At 40.3% G+C, this 13,483-nt stretch overlaps 1 protein-coding gene across 1 annotated transcript in view; it reads right to left on the bottom strand.

Annotated features, from left to right (window-relative positions):
- The window catches only part of Necab1 (N-terminal EF-hand calcium binding protein 1), a 163,699-nt gene that overhangs the window by 146,569 nt on the left and 3,647 nt on the right, over positions 1-13,483 (bottom strand). Inside the window, exon 2 of the mRNA XM_021222373.2 lies at positions 7,277-7,301. Within this exon, the coding sequence (XP_021078032.1) occupies positions 7,277-7,301 (25 nt within the window). The remainder of the gene's footprint in view (positions 1-7,276; positions 7,302-13,483) is intronic.

Below are 13,483 nucleotides of genomic sequence, written 5' to 3' on the forward strand. Positions count from 1 at the left end.
AGCTTCTGGCTATTATAAATAAGCCTGCTATGAACATAGTGGAGCATGTGTCCTTTGTACCACATTTTCTTATCCATTCTTCTGTTGAGGAACATCTGGGTTCTTTCCAGCTGTAGAGAGGCCTTTCTCAGCTGTAGAGAGGCCTTTCTTTGTGTGTCTGCTGTATGTGTGTGTTTTCTTAGCCCTAGTAAAAAAAAACCTTTATTTGCTAACAAACAGACAAACAAACAAACAAATCAAATTTAAAAAACACTATTTTAACTAAGCATTGTTCTGTGTCTCTGTCTCTCTCTCTCTGTCTCTCTCTTTCTCTCTCTCTCTCTCTGTGTGTATGGTGTGACTGTTGAATTTATTGCTTCCATAGGGTGACACAAAGGACCAATGCATAGTAGCAGGTGAATGAATGAATGAATGAATGAATGAATGTAAAAAGAAAGAAGAGATGGGTGATTGAGACTAGCACTTAAGAACTTTTCAATCCAAACCCTAGCTTTGCAGAGTTCTCCTCAGCTTTAATAACCATTTTAAGATCTTTATATGAAATACGTAGAACCATATTGTAAAGAAAATTGTTATATTTAAAGAAATATATTGATCACATGCTATTTTGGCATTATTAAGAAACTGCATGGCATAAAATTTGAAAGCAAAGTCTTACATCTATGAAACATCACTTAATTCCTTGAATTCTTTTAAAAGCTACAAATAAAATTCAATTTAGCTTCTTTAGTTTTCAATATGGAACAACAAAAATCTCAAGCGATCTTTACGTATAAGGCGTCAACCCCAAGTATGCACAACTTAAGCTAGGATTATTGGTTTGCAAACAACAGGAGAGACTTAACAGCCAGGGCAAAGGCAGGTCAATTCATCACAACAGGTTTTGGATGGTAATAAGGTCATCTTGGACAGGAGCTCTGTGACCAGTGGTGGTAACTGCCTTCCATCATGGGTAAAACGTTGAGATGGACAGTCAGTAACAAGACTAAGGATCACGAAGAGGACTAAAAGTTGCTAACATTTATTAAAGACTTCCTGAGGGTTGGATATCATCCTGATAAGCTTGTATGCATCATCTCTCTCTTTCACACGCATGTACCAGGGCCACCATCTTTGCTTCCATTTTATGGAGTGAGAGGCTAAGGAATCTATTGGGGTCACATAAGAAAGCAGAACAAAGATTTGAGTCCAGTTAATCTGTCTACAGGTCATAAGCTTAACCACTATGCTGCATCCCTCTGGGATCTAGAAGGAATAAAGGCAATGGCTAAGGTAAATTGCACTTGTGTATAAGATTGGGTTCAGGCTTTAGGGTAAATGGCATGCTCTGTATACTTCAGGCTCTGCTGTCATAGCTGAGCCTGACTTCTGAGCATTTAGTGGCCATTTGTTGGGTTCCCAAGTCTCAATCTAGATTTTTCTGTTTTCTTGTGTGATATCTGATAGGTCCTGCTATGTAAAGATCAGTAACTTCATGATTTTCTACTTATGGAAGAAAAATAACACCTTTGTGTATGTGAAACTGTTTTTCACTTCAGAAAAGGTACTATGGAAATAGAAATTTTGTTTTCTCTTATTCCGCTATAAAAATGTCATTGCAGTCAGGATCTGTAATGTTCCTTCCATACTCGCTGCTGTGAGCCGCTCCTAATAGGAGTGTAGATTAAGTGACTCACTGCTAACACACAGGACTTTGGCTTCCAGGGAGGTAGGTATCTAGTTGACTTTCTGTTGTGCCTGGGAACAATCATGGGCACAGAGTTATTTGAGAGTCCTGGTAAATGATCTTATTCTAATTTTCACATACATTTAAAGAAATGAGTGAGAAATTATGAAAGAAAAATTCAACTTTCTACTAGTACTATTAATTTCTGGGCACACATCTCAATCTTTCTATTTTTTGGGGGGCTGCATCCCTGATTACATGTAGGAAGAGTTTGGAAGCTCCTTAGGGTTAAGAGATAACTGTATTTGTGGCTCCCATTAAAGCATAGATTTCACAGATTTGTTACCAAGTTTTAGATGACTATATACTGTTCTAAGGCTCTGGAGTGTTTTGTGAAGACCTCACCTATGTGCTGAGCCTTTGTTTCAGTCTCTTCTAATCTTATCTTCATAAGAGGATAGAATAAACCACGATTTGGGTGATGAACTTGAAAGGCTTTTTATTGCTTCTCATACAATCTGTCAGTACGTGCTGACCAGAACATAGAAAAGTGTTGCCATCACCTTTGGTCAAAGAAGTATTTTTTTTTTTTTTTTGGTCAGTAGTGACTCTTAACAAGCACCAAGAATAATAATTTTAGAAGCCCACTCATAAGGGAGACACCTATATTATCATGTTCCTCCCCCACCTCACGCTCCCCCAGTGTTCAGGGACCAATGCAGAAGATGTGGAGAGAGAAAAGAACCAAAGCATCAGAGGAAGGTGGGAACAGCAATGTGAACCTCTGACTTCTGATAACTATGCATCTAGTGTTCTCCTGAATTCACAGCAGGTATGAAAATATGCACAAGGTCTGCAAAACATTGGACCTGTTTTCATCCTGTAGTAGAACTGGGAAAGCTAGGCTCCACCCTTCTTGGAGAATGAAAAAGGAGTTATTAATTCATGACGGAAAGACATTTTCTTCACGTGTGCTCAAGTGATCAAACTTAATGAAACTTGTTAGGTCACCAAAAGTAAAAAAGATGAAAAGGCATGAAAGAAGAATGGGAACAAATTGGGAAGAAATAGGAAAAAGATTAGTAAGGCAGGAGAGGTTGTGTGTGTGTGTGTGTATGTGTGTGTGTGTGTCTGTGTGTGTGTATGTGTGTGTGTCTGTGTGTGTGTGTGTGTCTGTGTGTGTATGTGTGTGTGTGTCTGTGTGTGTATGTGTGTGTGTGTCTGTGTGTGTGTGTCTGTGTGTGTGTATGTGTGTGTGTGTGTCTGTGTGTGTGTGTCTGTGTGTGTATGTGTGTGTGTGTCTGTGTGTGTGTGTCTGTGTGTGTGTATGTGTGTGTGTGTGTCTGTGTGTGTGTGTCTGTGTGTGTCTGTGTGTGTCTGTGTGTGTGTATGTCTGTGTGTGTCTGTGTGTGTGTGTATGCATGTGTGTATGTGTATATGCATGTGTATGTGTGTGTGAATATGTTATTCATTATGAAATATCATAGTGAAGTGTTATTGTGTATAGGTAGTATATAATAATAAAAAGCAAAATGCTTCAAAAGTATTATCTCAGTTGATTCTCAAGACAGCTTTGAAGGAGCTATCATTAACCCACTTCGCAGATAAGGAGAAGCAGAGAAGGTTAGAGACTTGTTCAGTATCATGAACCAAGACAGAGTGAGAGCCAAGATACTGGGGCTCATTTTTCTCACCTCCTGTTCTTCCTGTGGCTTCAGTCTACTTGGTGGGCTTCTCAGAATGATTCCAGGCAATGTATACTCAGAACTTAGCATTGCTACTAGGCCATAATAATCCACCATTAATTTTAGTCATTATTAATAATTTGTAGAAATAGCTAAATAACACAGTGCAGCTTCATTAAATAATTCACGTAATCACCAGGTTTCAAGGTCAAATTGTTGATGATGCCCCTCTTACAAATATTCGTGACTATTTACTTAGAACCTATGTCATGGTAGGCAGTTTGCTCAATCTTATGAGCCTTAGACAGCTCTGCCCTCACAGACTTAGAGTAACTAAAAGCCAGAGAACTACACCACAGAGCAATTCAGCCCGAGATCAGCCATTACGCAGAGGTCAAAACCGCCATTTATCTACCCTATTTGCTGACAGGAACAGCAGTGGGTCTGAGCAAGTGCATATCAACAAGAGGAACTGGATGTCACTATTCACTGTTAGGAACCCTTTTTACTTTGCATTTCCCTAAACTAAAGAAAGACTTTTAGCCCAAACACAGAGCAATAAACACCGTATGATCTTAGTTATATGTAGAATCTGAAAAATGTCGAGCCCATAGAAACAGAGAGTAGAGTCACAGTTGCTAAGAGCTGGGTGTAGGAGAAATGGGGTGATGTTGTTAGTAAGATACAGACCTTCCAGTCATAAAATGAGCAACTTCTGGGGATCTGCTGTGTGCTATGTGTGGTGATGAATGTGTCAATCAATTTTCTGCTAACCTTTGCACAATCAATACATACAGCCCAACATCACATTACATACCATTAATACATGCAATCCTATTCATGGCTAGTCAAATTTTCTTAAATGAAAATTATAAATATTTTCCAAACATTTGAAAAATACCCATGCACTGTTCTCGTTGTCATTGCGCCCAGGTGTGAGGAAGCATTTCTGTGTTTAATTTGGGGCTTCTCAGATCAAAGCACTAATATCCCCCCCCCCCAAGCAATACTCTTTCCTAGTCTGTCTTCCTGCTTAGGCTCCTAGCCTGTGATTTCAAAACAACAACCAGACCAAAGAAATATCTCACCAAGACATCGTCATTATAGCTAATCCCCAATCATGTAGCTTCTCCTATTTATCTATCCTGTAGCTTCGATTTCATGTCACATGGATTCCAAATGCTAATTTTGTCCTCTGGCAGGCTGATTCCCATTCTGCTTACTGCGTCGTCTCCTTCCTTTCATTACTACAGCAACAATTAAGCTGTCCACAAGGGTCTGTGTCACGTGAGAGTCCGTTCCCAAGAGAGCAAATACGTAATTGCTGTTTACTTGCAAACATAGAATACAATAAAAACGTGGCCCAGAAAGGTGGCTGCTTCTGTATCTTCATACTTACACTCCACCTTACCCTCGCCACTTTTCTTTTTCACTTCAGCATGCCTGGTAAATAGCTTTATGTTTTCTCTCCACCAAATCCTACTACAGAAGACATTACTGAAATGTCACCAGTTGCTTCATATAGTCAAGGCATCATGACCCAAAAAGGACTTATAACTTGGAAACTAAGTTACTACTGTGTGTCAGGCACTCCTCCGGTGGTTTTACGTACATCATCTCATTTATTATTTACAACGATCCCTGGCATCTGTAGAGTTACAAGGTGAAATAACTGTGATTTAAGCCCAGACCTGCTGGAGGCTAAGCACTCCCCTGTCTTTACACCAAGAGTCAGAATGAAGAATAAGGTAGGGAGGAGGTAGAGGGGGGGTGAGCATATCAAAGTGATGTATTGTGGCTAGAGTATCTTCACAACTAACTTATTAAACAACTGTCTACAGTATAAAATACTCGCTGGGCATAGTGTTGACACAGAAGAGAGATATATGCCCTAGAAAAGCAAGCTTGGCTAAGAGAACTAGAATCTCTTAGGATCAACTTCAGCCCTCTACTGTACTGATCTATAGATGTGGAAGAGTTAGGGATCCAGACATTGGGTGGGGCCCTGCAGCATAGGGATGACTTCCTGGACTTTTATCAGATGTAATATGTAGATATTCACAAACTGCTAGAGGGGAATGCATAGTAAACTGGTGAGATGGCTCAGTGGGTAAGAACACCCAACTGCTCTTCCGAAGTTCCAGAGTTCAAATCCCAGCAACCATATGGTGGCTCACAACCATCCCTAACAAGATCTGACGCCCTCTTCTGGAGTGTCTGAAGACAGCTGCAGTGTACTTACATATAATAAATAAATAAATCTTAAAAAAAAAGTAAACAGTTGTTAAGGCAGGCAAGTATCATGGAGTTGGGCTAATGGAGAAATTCTCAGGCAACAGTGTGGTTCAGAACACTGCAGGGTAAATACAAGCAAAGACAGAGTTAGGAGCTGGGAGAAGGTGTTTTTGATCATGTGATAGAACAAATCATTATGAAAGGGAGTAGAGAACAGACAGGAATCACTTTCAGGGAAGGAAATGTTGGAAATAAAGGATACAGAGCTGATAGAACACGTGGCTACGCTGTGCAGCATGAATTATAGGGCTTCTATAGCCATTACATTTATTCATGTGCATTGATTTGACAGATGATCTTTGTCACAAATATGGAGTATGCTAACTGGATTTTACTTTGATTATGGAGTATGCTAGCTTTGATAGAAGGAGGAGTGAGAGACATAAAGATAATATCCGGCCTTAATCAGAGTCTTGAGGCCCAAAGAAACAAAAGATACCACCTGAAAGAACACGGAGCTTCGGTGGAGAGGCAACCAGGTACATTAGAGCAGGCGGAAGCTGAAATACAGGGCAGCTGGCATAAGTACCAATGTGTCCCTCTGTTGGAGATCAGTGTTACTGGGACCAGATATTAAGCAAAGGGCTAAAGGATCAGATAGGAGGGCAAAATGAAAATACCCCCACTTCCATCTTCACGAACAATAATAAGAGGGGGCAGAGGCCGTCACTGATTTGACAACATTACAGTTGTTGCAACATAATCTGAAACATGCTATTCCGATAGTCAGACCAAGGTTTCTATGAGACTGGGGATGCCATCTCAGTGCTCCCTGGGCGGGTGTTTGCTGTCGGCGAGAAAGGAGTACAATGTCAGAAAGCTCCTCTCCATCTGTATTCTTAAGCACAAACTAGATACCACGCTGTAATGGTCAGATCTGACTGCAATCTTTCCTTGAAAATAAGAAGTGAGATTTCAAGCATGGGAAAGAAGTCACTGTATCCTGAAACCATTAAGCCATTTTTAACAGTAATATGCCTATATTGAAGTACTTAAGTAGAACAAACTTAATAAGCTCTGATTCTGTGGAATCAAGGAGTAAAAAAAAAATACCCATGAGCTTGGAATTTGACTTAGCAGAGCTGCCTCTAAATTTTCAGGGCAAATTTTTATTTTTGTTTTGCTGCCTTTCACTTCTCTTTTCCTGTGGATGAGAGTTTCCCATGTTTCAGGTAAGAGTAAGCTGTAATGTTTCCGGGCAGCAATACCACAATGCCTTGGGAACTTCTTAGGTCACCATGAAATTGGTGAGCCTAGATGCTGGCACTAAACAGATTTATGTTCAAAAACTTTGGTAGCTTAGAACTCTAAACAAAATTCATACACCAGTACACTTCAATGAATTGAAGCTGCTATTGCTATACTTTTTTTTTTCAAGCATTAAAGGGAGAAGTAACAGCTCACATATGATGGGACTTCAAAGGCATAAATCCCATCTTGCTGTCAAATTTGAATTCATCTGCCAACTTCTCATGAATATCTGTAGACACAAACTTGATCAAAAATTATGACTATTGCTAAAATTGTATTTTACACATCCATTTCTAGAACTTTCTACTTCTCTGTTCTTTGTAAGACAGTCTAATATATAATGAATCAATAAATGGAAATTGTAGAATTTGGGTCTTACCATTTTTGTCTGCTCTCCTCAGAATCTGGAAAGAAAAGAAGAAAAATGTTATCCTCTTTTTTTCTGCTGTGCTGGGGCTTAACTCACTTGCCTAGCATATGTGCAGCCTTAGGCTGAGTTTCCATGATTGGCAGCAGAAAAAAAAAAAAAAGAAAGAAAGAAAGAAAGAAAGAAAGAAAGGAAGGAAGGAAGAAAGAAAGAAGAAAAAGAAAGAGAGAAATCTTTTGTTCCTAAGTATTGCAATGAATGCTGTATTTACCCATAATTCATACATTGCTAAACAAATAAAACTCCTATGTTAAGTGAACGTTTTCTACCTTCCATTAAAAATATTCCCTCATCTGGAAAGAGCTCGAAAGTCCATCAATAGCTTAATTGATAAACCAAGTGTGAGACCAGTACAGTAAGGAGCAAGTGGGCCATCGGCCATCACTGGGAATAGAGGCCCCTTGGTCTTGCAAACTTTATATGACCCAGCACAAGGGAAGGCCTGGGCCAAGTAATGGGAGTGGGTGGGTAGGGGAGCAGGGAGGGGCGGGGGGGNATAGGGAACTTCCGGGATAGCATTTGAAATGTAAATAAAGAAAATAATAAAAAAAAAAAGAAAAGAAACAACTATCAAAAAAATTTTACTTATAAAAATGGGGTTGTATATCAACATGACTAGACTGAGTAGAAAACCGAGACACAAAAATGCCTCTGTCTAAGTCCCCTTTTATAGAGTTTTTAATTGCATGGTATTATTTAGTGACAGAAAGTAGATCAATAGCTGTCTAACAGTTGTCAAGGTTGAGAGCTATGGATTATAAATGTATATCAGAAAACTGTTGAGGATAATAAAAATATTAAATTTTCTCAAGTATAATTGCTTCTTTGTAGAGGGCACGAGTATTCACAGATTAGCACTGGAGAAACCAGGAATGTTAATCATTAAGGGATGTCTCTTCAGTGAAGGGAGTGTACACCTGCTTCCTACCCAGAGGGCTGGGAGTAAATATTAATACCCTGGTGACCTTTGCTCTCCCTAGAGCCAGGCCTTACACAAATCCCCCAGAATGTTTATCCCTGATTCTTCCTCCCTAGACCTCATCATTAGCTTTGTTTCTCAGTCAACTGAATGTGTCCTTAGGGGAGATGTCACATGTCAGCTGGCCTCTGTGCTATCTTAGAAACCACACCAGATTCCAGGCCCTTAAGCTACAGCACCCATCTTCATGTTAGAGAACACAGGACTTTGCAAAAGAGTTTTGATGTGGTTAACCCTTAAGATTTAGTGTGCACATAGTAAGGGGATAATTGTTACCAGAAAACTTAATCCAAATTGTACTGTACTTAAATATGTCTAAGATGATCTAGCCTGTTGTCAAACTCTAGAAGTTTGAATTAGCCTGGCTAACTATACCATACTGAACTGAGTTTTCATCCTTGCCTCTCTGCAGATAGTTTTGTTGCCGGCTGTGACATTTGCAGGAACCATCACATTTCATAAGTTAAAATGCAACAAACTTATATTTTAAATGTATGTACTTTAATGCAAATTAGGTGACACCTCAATAAAATAGGAAATAATAGCAGAGCAGAAAAATAGCAAATGATCAGTAAATAAGAGCCCACACATCAATTCTGTGTCTTACTTGACTATAGTAATAGTGTTAACGTGGACCATGTTTATGGTGTGTAGATGTACTGCAGTTTTTTTGGTCATCTAGTATCTCTTACTAGGTGACAATGTTTTCTAATTTTTTTTCCTGGGACACTAACCTTTCCTCTAATTTTGGTTTCTATGTTTAGGGGCTGGGTAGAGCATTTAGGCCTGACAGTTTATTACACCTCTCTGACAATGATGTTTGATGTGTCAGGAACACCCTAGGGCCAGTCAATAATAGGCTATACTTTTTTTTTTTCCTTTTATGTTTTTTTTCTTTCTTTTTTTTTTTTTTATTATTTTCTTTATTTACATTTCAAATGCTATCCCAAAAGTTTCCTATACCCCTCCCTCCACCTCTGCTCCCCTACCCACCCACTCCCACTACTTGGCCCAGGCCTTGCCTTGTGCTGGGTCATATAAAGTTTGCAAGACCAAGGGGCCTCTCTTCCCAATGATTTCCCAATGATGGCTGATTAGGCCATCTTCTGCTACATATGCAGCTAGAGACACAAACTCAGGGGGTACTGGTTAGTTCATATTGTTGTTCCACCTACAGGGATGCAGCCCCCTTCAGGTCCTTGGGTACTTTCTCTAGTTCCTCCATTGGGGACCCTGTGTTCCATCCAATAGCTGGCTGTGAGCATCCACTTCTGTGTTTGCCAGGCACTGGCATAGCCTCACAAGAGGCCGCAATATCAGGGTCCCTTCAGCAGAATCTTGCTGGCATGAGCATCTAGGTTTGGTGGCTGATGATGGGATGGACTCCCGAATGGGGTAGTCTCTGGATAGTCCATCCTTTCATCCTAGCTCTAAATTTTGACTCAATAACAGGCTATACTTGAGCAGTTAGGAGAAAGATACAATTTGCTTGCTTTGGACTTAAACATGGAAAGATATATGCTGTGGGTTGAACTGTGTTGTTGTTTTCCTGAAAACAGGTGTTGAAGCACAAGTTTCTTAGTAACTGTAAATGTGACCTTATTTGGAATTGGGTCCTTCCCAGCAATACCACGCCTGGGTATATACCAAGAAGATGCTCCAACATGTAATAAGGACCATTGTTCCACTATGTTAATAGCAGCCTTATTTATAATAGCCAGAAGCTGGAAAGAACCCAGATGTTCCTCAACAGAGGAAAGGATACAGAAAATGTAGTGCATTTACACAATGGAGTACTACTCAGCTATTAAAAACAATGAATTTATGAAATTCTAAGGGAAATGGATGGATCTGGAGGATATCATCCTGAGTGAGGTAACCCAGTCACAAAAGAAGACACATGGTATGCATTCACTGANAAGTGGATATTAGCCCAGAAGCTTGGAATACCCAAAATACAATTCACAAACCACATGAAACTGAAGAAGAAGGAAAACCAAAGTGTGGATACTTTGATCCTTCTTAAAAGAGGGAACATAACACCCATGGAAGGAGTTACAGAGACAAAGTTTGGAGCAGAGACTGAAGGAATGACCATCCATAGACTGCCCCACCTGGGGATCCATCCCATATACAATCACCAAACCCAGACACTATTGTGGATGCCAACAAGTGCTTGCTGACAGGAGCCCAATATAGCTATCTCTTGAGAGGCTCTGCCAGTGCCTGACAAATACAGAAGTGGATGCTCACAGCCATCCATGAGACTGAGCATAGGGTACCCAATGAAGGAGCTAGAGAAAGGGCCCAAGGAGTTGAGGGAGTTTGCAGCTCCATAGGAGGAACAACAATATGAACTAACCAGTATGCCCAGAGCTCCCAGGGACTAAACCACCAACCAAAGAGTACACATGGTGGGACTCGTGGCTCTAGCTGCATATGTAGCAGAGGATTGCCTAGTTGGAAATCAATGGGAGAAGTGGTCCTTGATCCTGTGAAGGCTCTATGCCCCAGTGTAGGGGAATGCCAGGGCCAGGAAGTGGGAGTAGGTGGGTTGGTGAGCAGGGGGAGGGGGAAAGGGGAGGGCACTTCAGGGGGTAACCAGGAAAGGGGATAACGTTTTAAATGTAAATAAAGAAAATATCCAATAAATCAAAAAGTAAAAAATAAAAATGATTTACCCAGAAAAAAAGAAGAAGAAATTGGGTCCTTATTTGGTGTAATCAGACAATGAGGTGTTGGCCCTAATATGATGGTATTCTAAAATGTTAATGATACAGGAACACTCTCAACACTCCAAAAAGCTGAGCTGAGATACTTGGAAGAGCGAACTGGTACTCTCTGAGGTCCCGGATAGTCTCTAAGAAGATAACCTCAGCTGCTTATTACAAAGGCCAATACACCATTATATATTTAGACCTTGGGCAGTTTTTGGTTCTTTCTTTCTGTTAGGAGCAATCCAATTAACCCCATGTGATGTAGGCACTGGCAGAAGTCTAACTGGATGACATCATGTGCTGCATACACACCTGCAGAGAATGACCATCTACATTATTGCAAATGCAAACTTTAATTATATGGAAAGAGCCCTTGAGGTTCTTGTTTTTCCCGAGTGAGCTTTAATTATAGTTAAATAACTAGAAAAATCCCCTCCCCCCCCCTTTTTTTTTTTTTTGCATTGGAACTTCTTGGTGAACAGTTAAAAACACAGCCAACTCTTTTTCATTATTACTTTGGTTATTTTTCTTTGTTCTATCACAGGAAAAAGTGTCTTCCCCTTCTTCATTCTTTTGGCTTCACCCAAGTGAGGTATGCATAAATACACTCTTCATTAAATGTTTCATATTGTAAATATCAACATATTTCTAACAAATCTCATCCATTAAATCTTCCCGGCAACAGATGGGTACCACTCTAATCATCAAAGATAAGTTGGTCCTCCATTTCACAGAGTAAACTTCATTACTCCAAGAAGATGACTTTCAGTGGTAAAGGATCTACTTGGGGATAGACTGGCACAACATTCTGGAGGGGTTGCTGGTGGAGACTTTAAAGATCCATTCTTCCACCAGAGCTTCTTCCTGTCTCCCCAAAATTGAAAAGCTACAGCCAAGTCAGGGAGATGTAAAGCACATCCCATCTCTGGTCTTTGATTGACCCTGAGGGTTGAGTTTTGAATTCTACTGTGTCCTCACAAGTGAGAAATGACTAGATTGGAAGCAGCCACACATCTAGAGTGGACCCAGGCCTTCCATCATCATACCATGTAAACAACAACCAGGGGCAGCACTCAGGATCTCAGAGATGAAATTAAGACGGTAGCTCGTGTTATTAAACTCCTGTAATTAAATACGGATAGAATTGCCACTCCTGCAAATTTTGTCTCTGAGCTCACAATTTTAAAAAAAGAAAAAGCACTGCAAATGAGAATGGAGCTCAGAATGTAGTGTTACTACAGCCTGCTAATCTTAACAGCTGCCCTCACTAGGCATAGTAAGTATATTTAAATATGTCCAGGGAGGAAGCTTAAATATGAAGAACACTGCACTTCACTATAATTTACGGATTGTCGTATGGCTTCCTTATTACCTCCAAAGATATTCTTTCAGACCCATAAATGAAATTCCTTGTTTCTCACTAGTTATTGAGGGCAGACTTTAAATGTAAATGTTATTTTGAAAGCATAAAAATGTGACAATTCATTGGACTAACAAGGACCCCAGAACAGGACTCAGGTTATGATTCAGGGTAATATAGGTTGTCAGTCACTTGACGGGATCCTGGAGTTCATAGGGAGCATGAACTTATATACACAAGGAAAGAACACAGCTGTGAGTCCTAGTGCACAGCTCTGGGCACACAATAGAGAGTTTGATCCAACACCACGGGTTGCCCCCAGGCTACATGGAAGTCGGCACTAGAAAACACATGACTAAAATGTGATTAGTCCATTCTATTCCATTCTTCTCGGTGTTGCCCAGGGTAAGTGCTGTGTGGAAAGACATGGCAAAAGCCATTCTTGTCTAGCCTTTTACTTGACATTTTCTGAAACATACAATGGCATTCAAATGATCCAGTGTGTCCGTGTGACTGGGCAAGACAGGGGATGTATAGCAATAGCAGAAATTGGGCATAGACTTACGATGTCAAAAAGCCCCCTCTGCTCTGACAATACCCTGTCCATGCCACCTTGCACACAAATAAGTATGTGCCAAGCCTCAGAACCAAGCACCTTTTAGAAGGAGAAGCTAGTACTCATTTTGACTAAGTTCTGACCAGGCCAAGTGCTCTGCATGGGCTTCCATACATAAATAGAGAAAAAAAGGATGTCACATTGTAAAGCCATCACTTTCTTTTCTGCCACTCTTGGTTTAATCCTCCCTTATCAGCCAAATGGAGACTGTCCTGTTCCCTCTTAATCAAAAATAATGAGAGGTAGGAAGGGCGGTTTAGAGGTAGAACATCAACCTAGCATGCACAAGACCCTGGGTCAGGTAGCCAGCAGTGAACACAAGAAGAGCCAAAGGAAATCTCTTGGAAGAGGACAGTGCCATTGGATGAATAGAGATGCAACCCCCCCTTTTTTTTTTTTTTTTTTTTTTTTTTTTTTTTTTTTTTTTTTTTTTGAATTGCACTTGTGTCAGGTGCAGAATTGATTTCCCCCACTGTGCAGTAGCAGA

This window comes from Mus pahari, chromosome 22 (genome assembly GCF_900095145.1).
Source record: "Mus pahari chromosome 22, PAHARI_EIJ_v1.1, whole genome shotgun sequence".
NCBI lineage: Eukaryota > Metazoa > Chordata > Mammalia > Rodentia > Muridae > Mus > Mus pahari.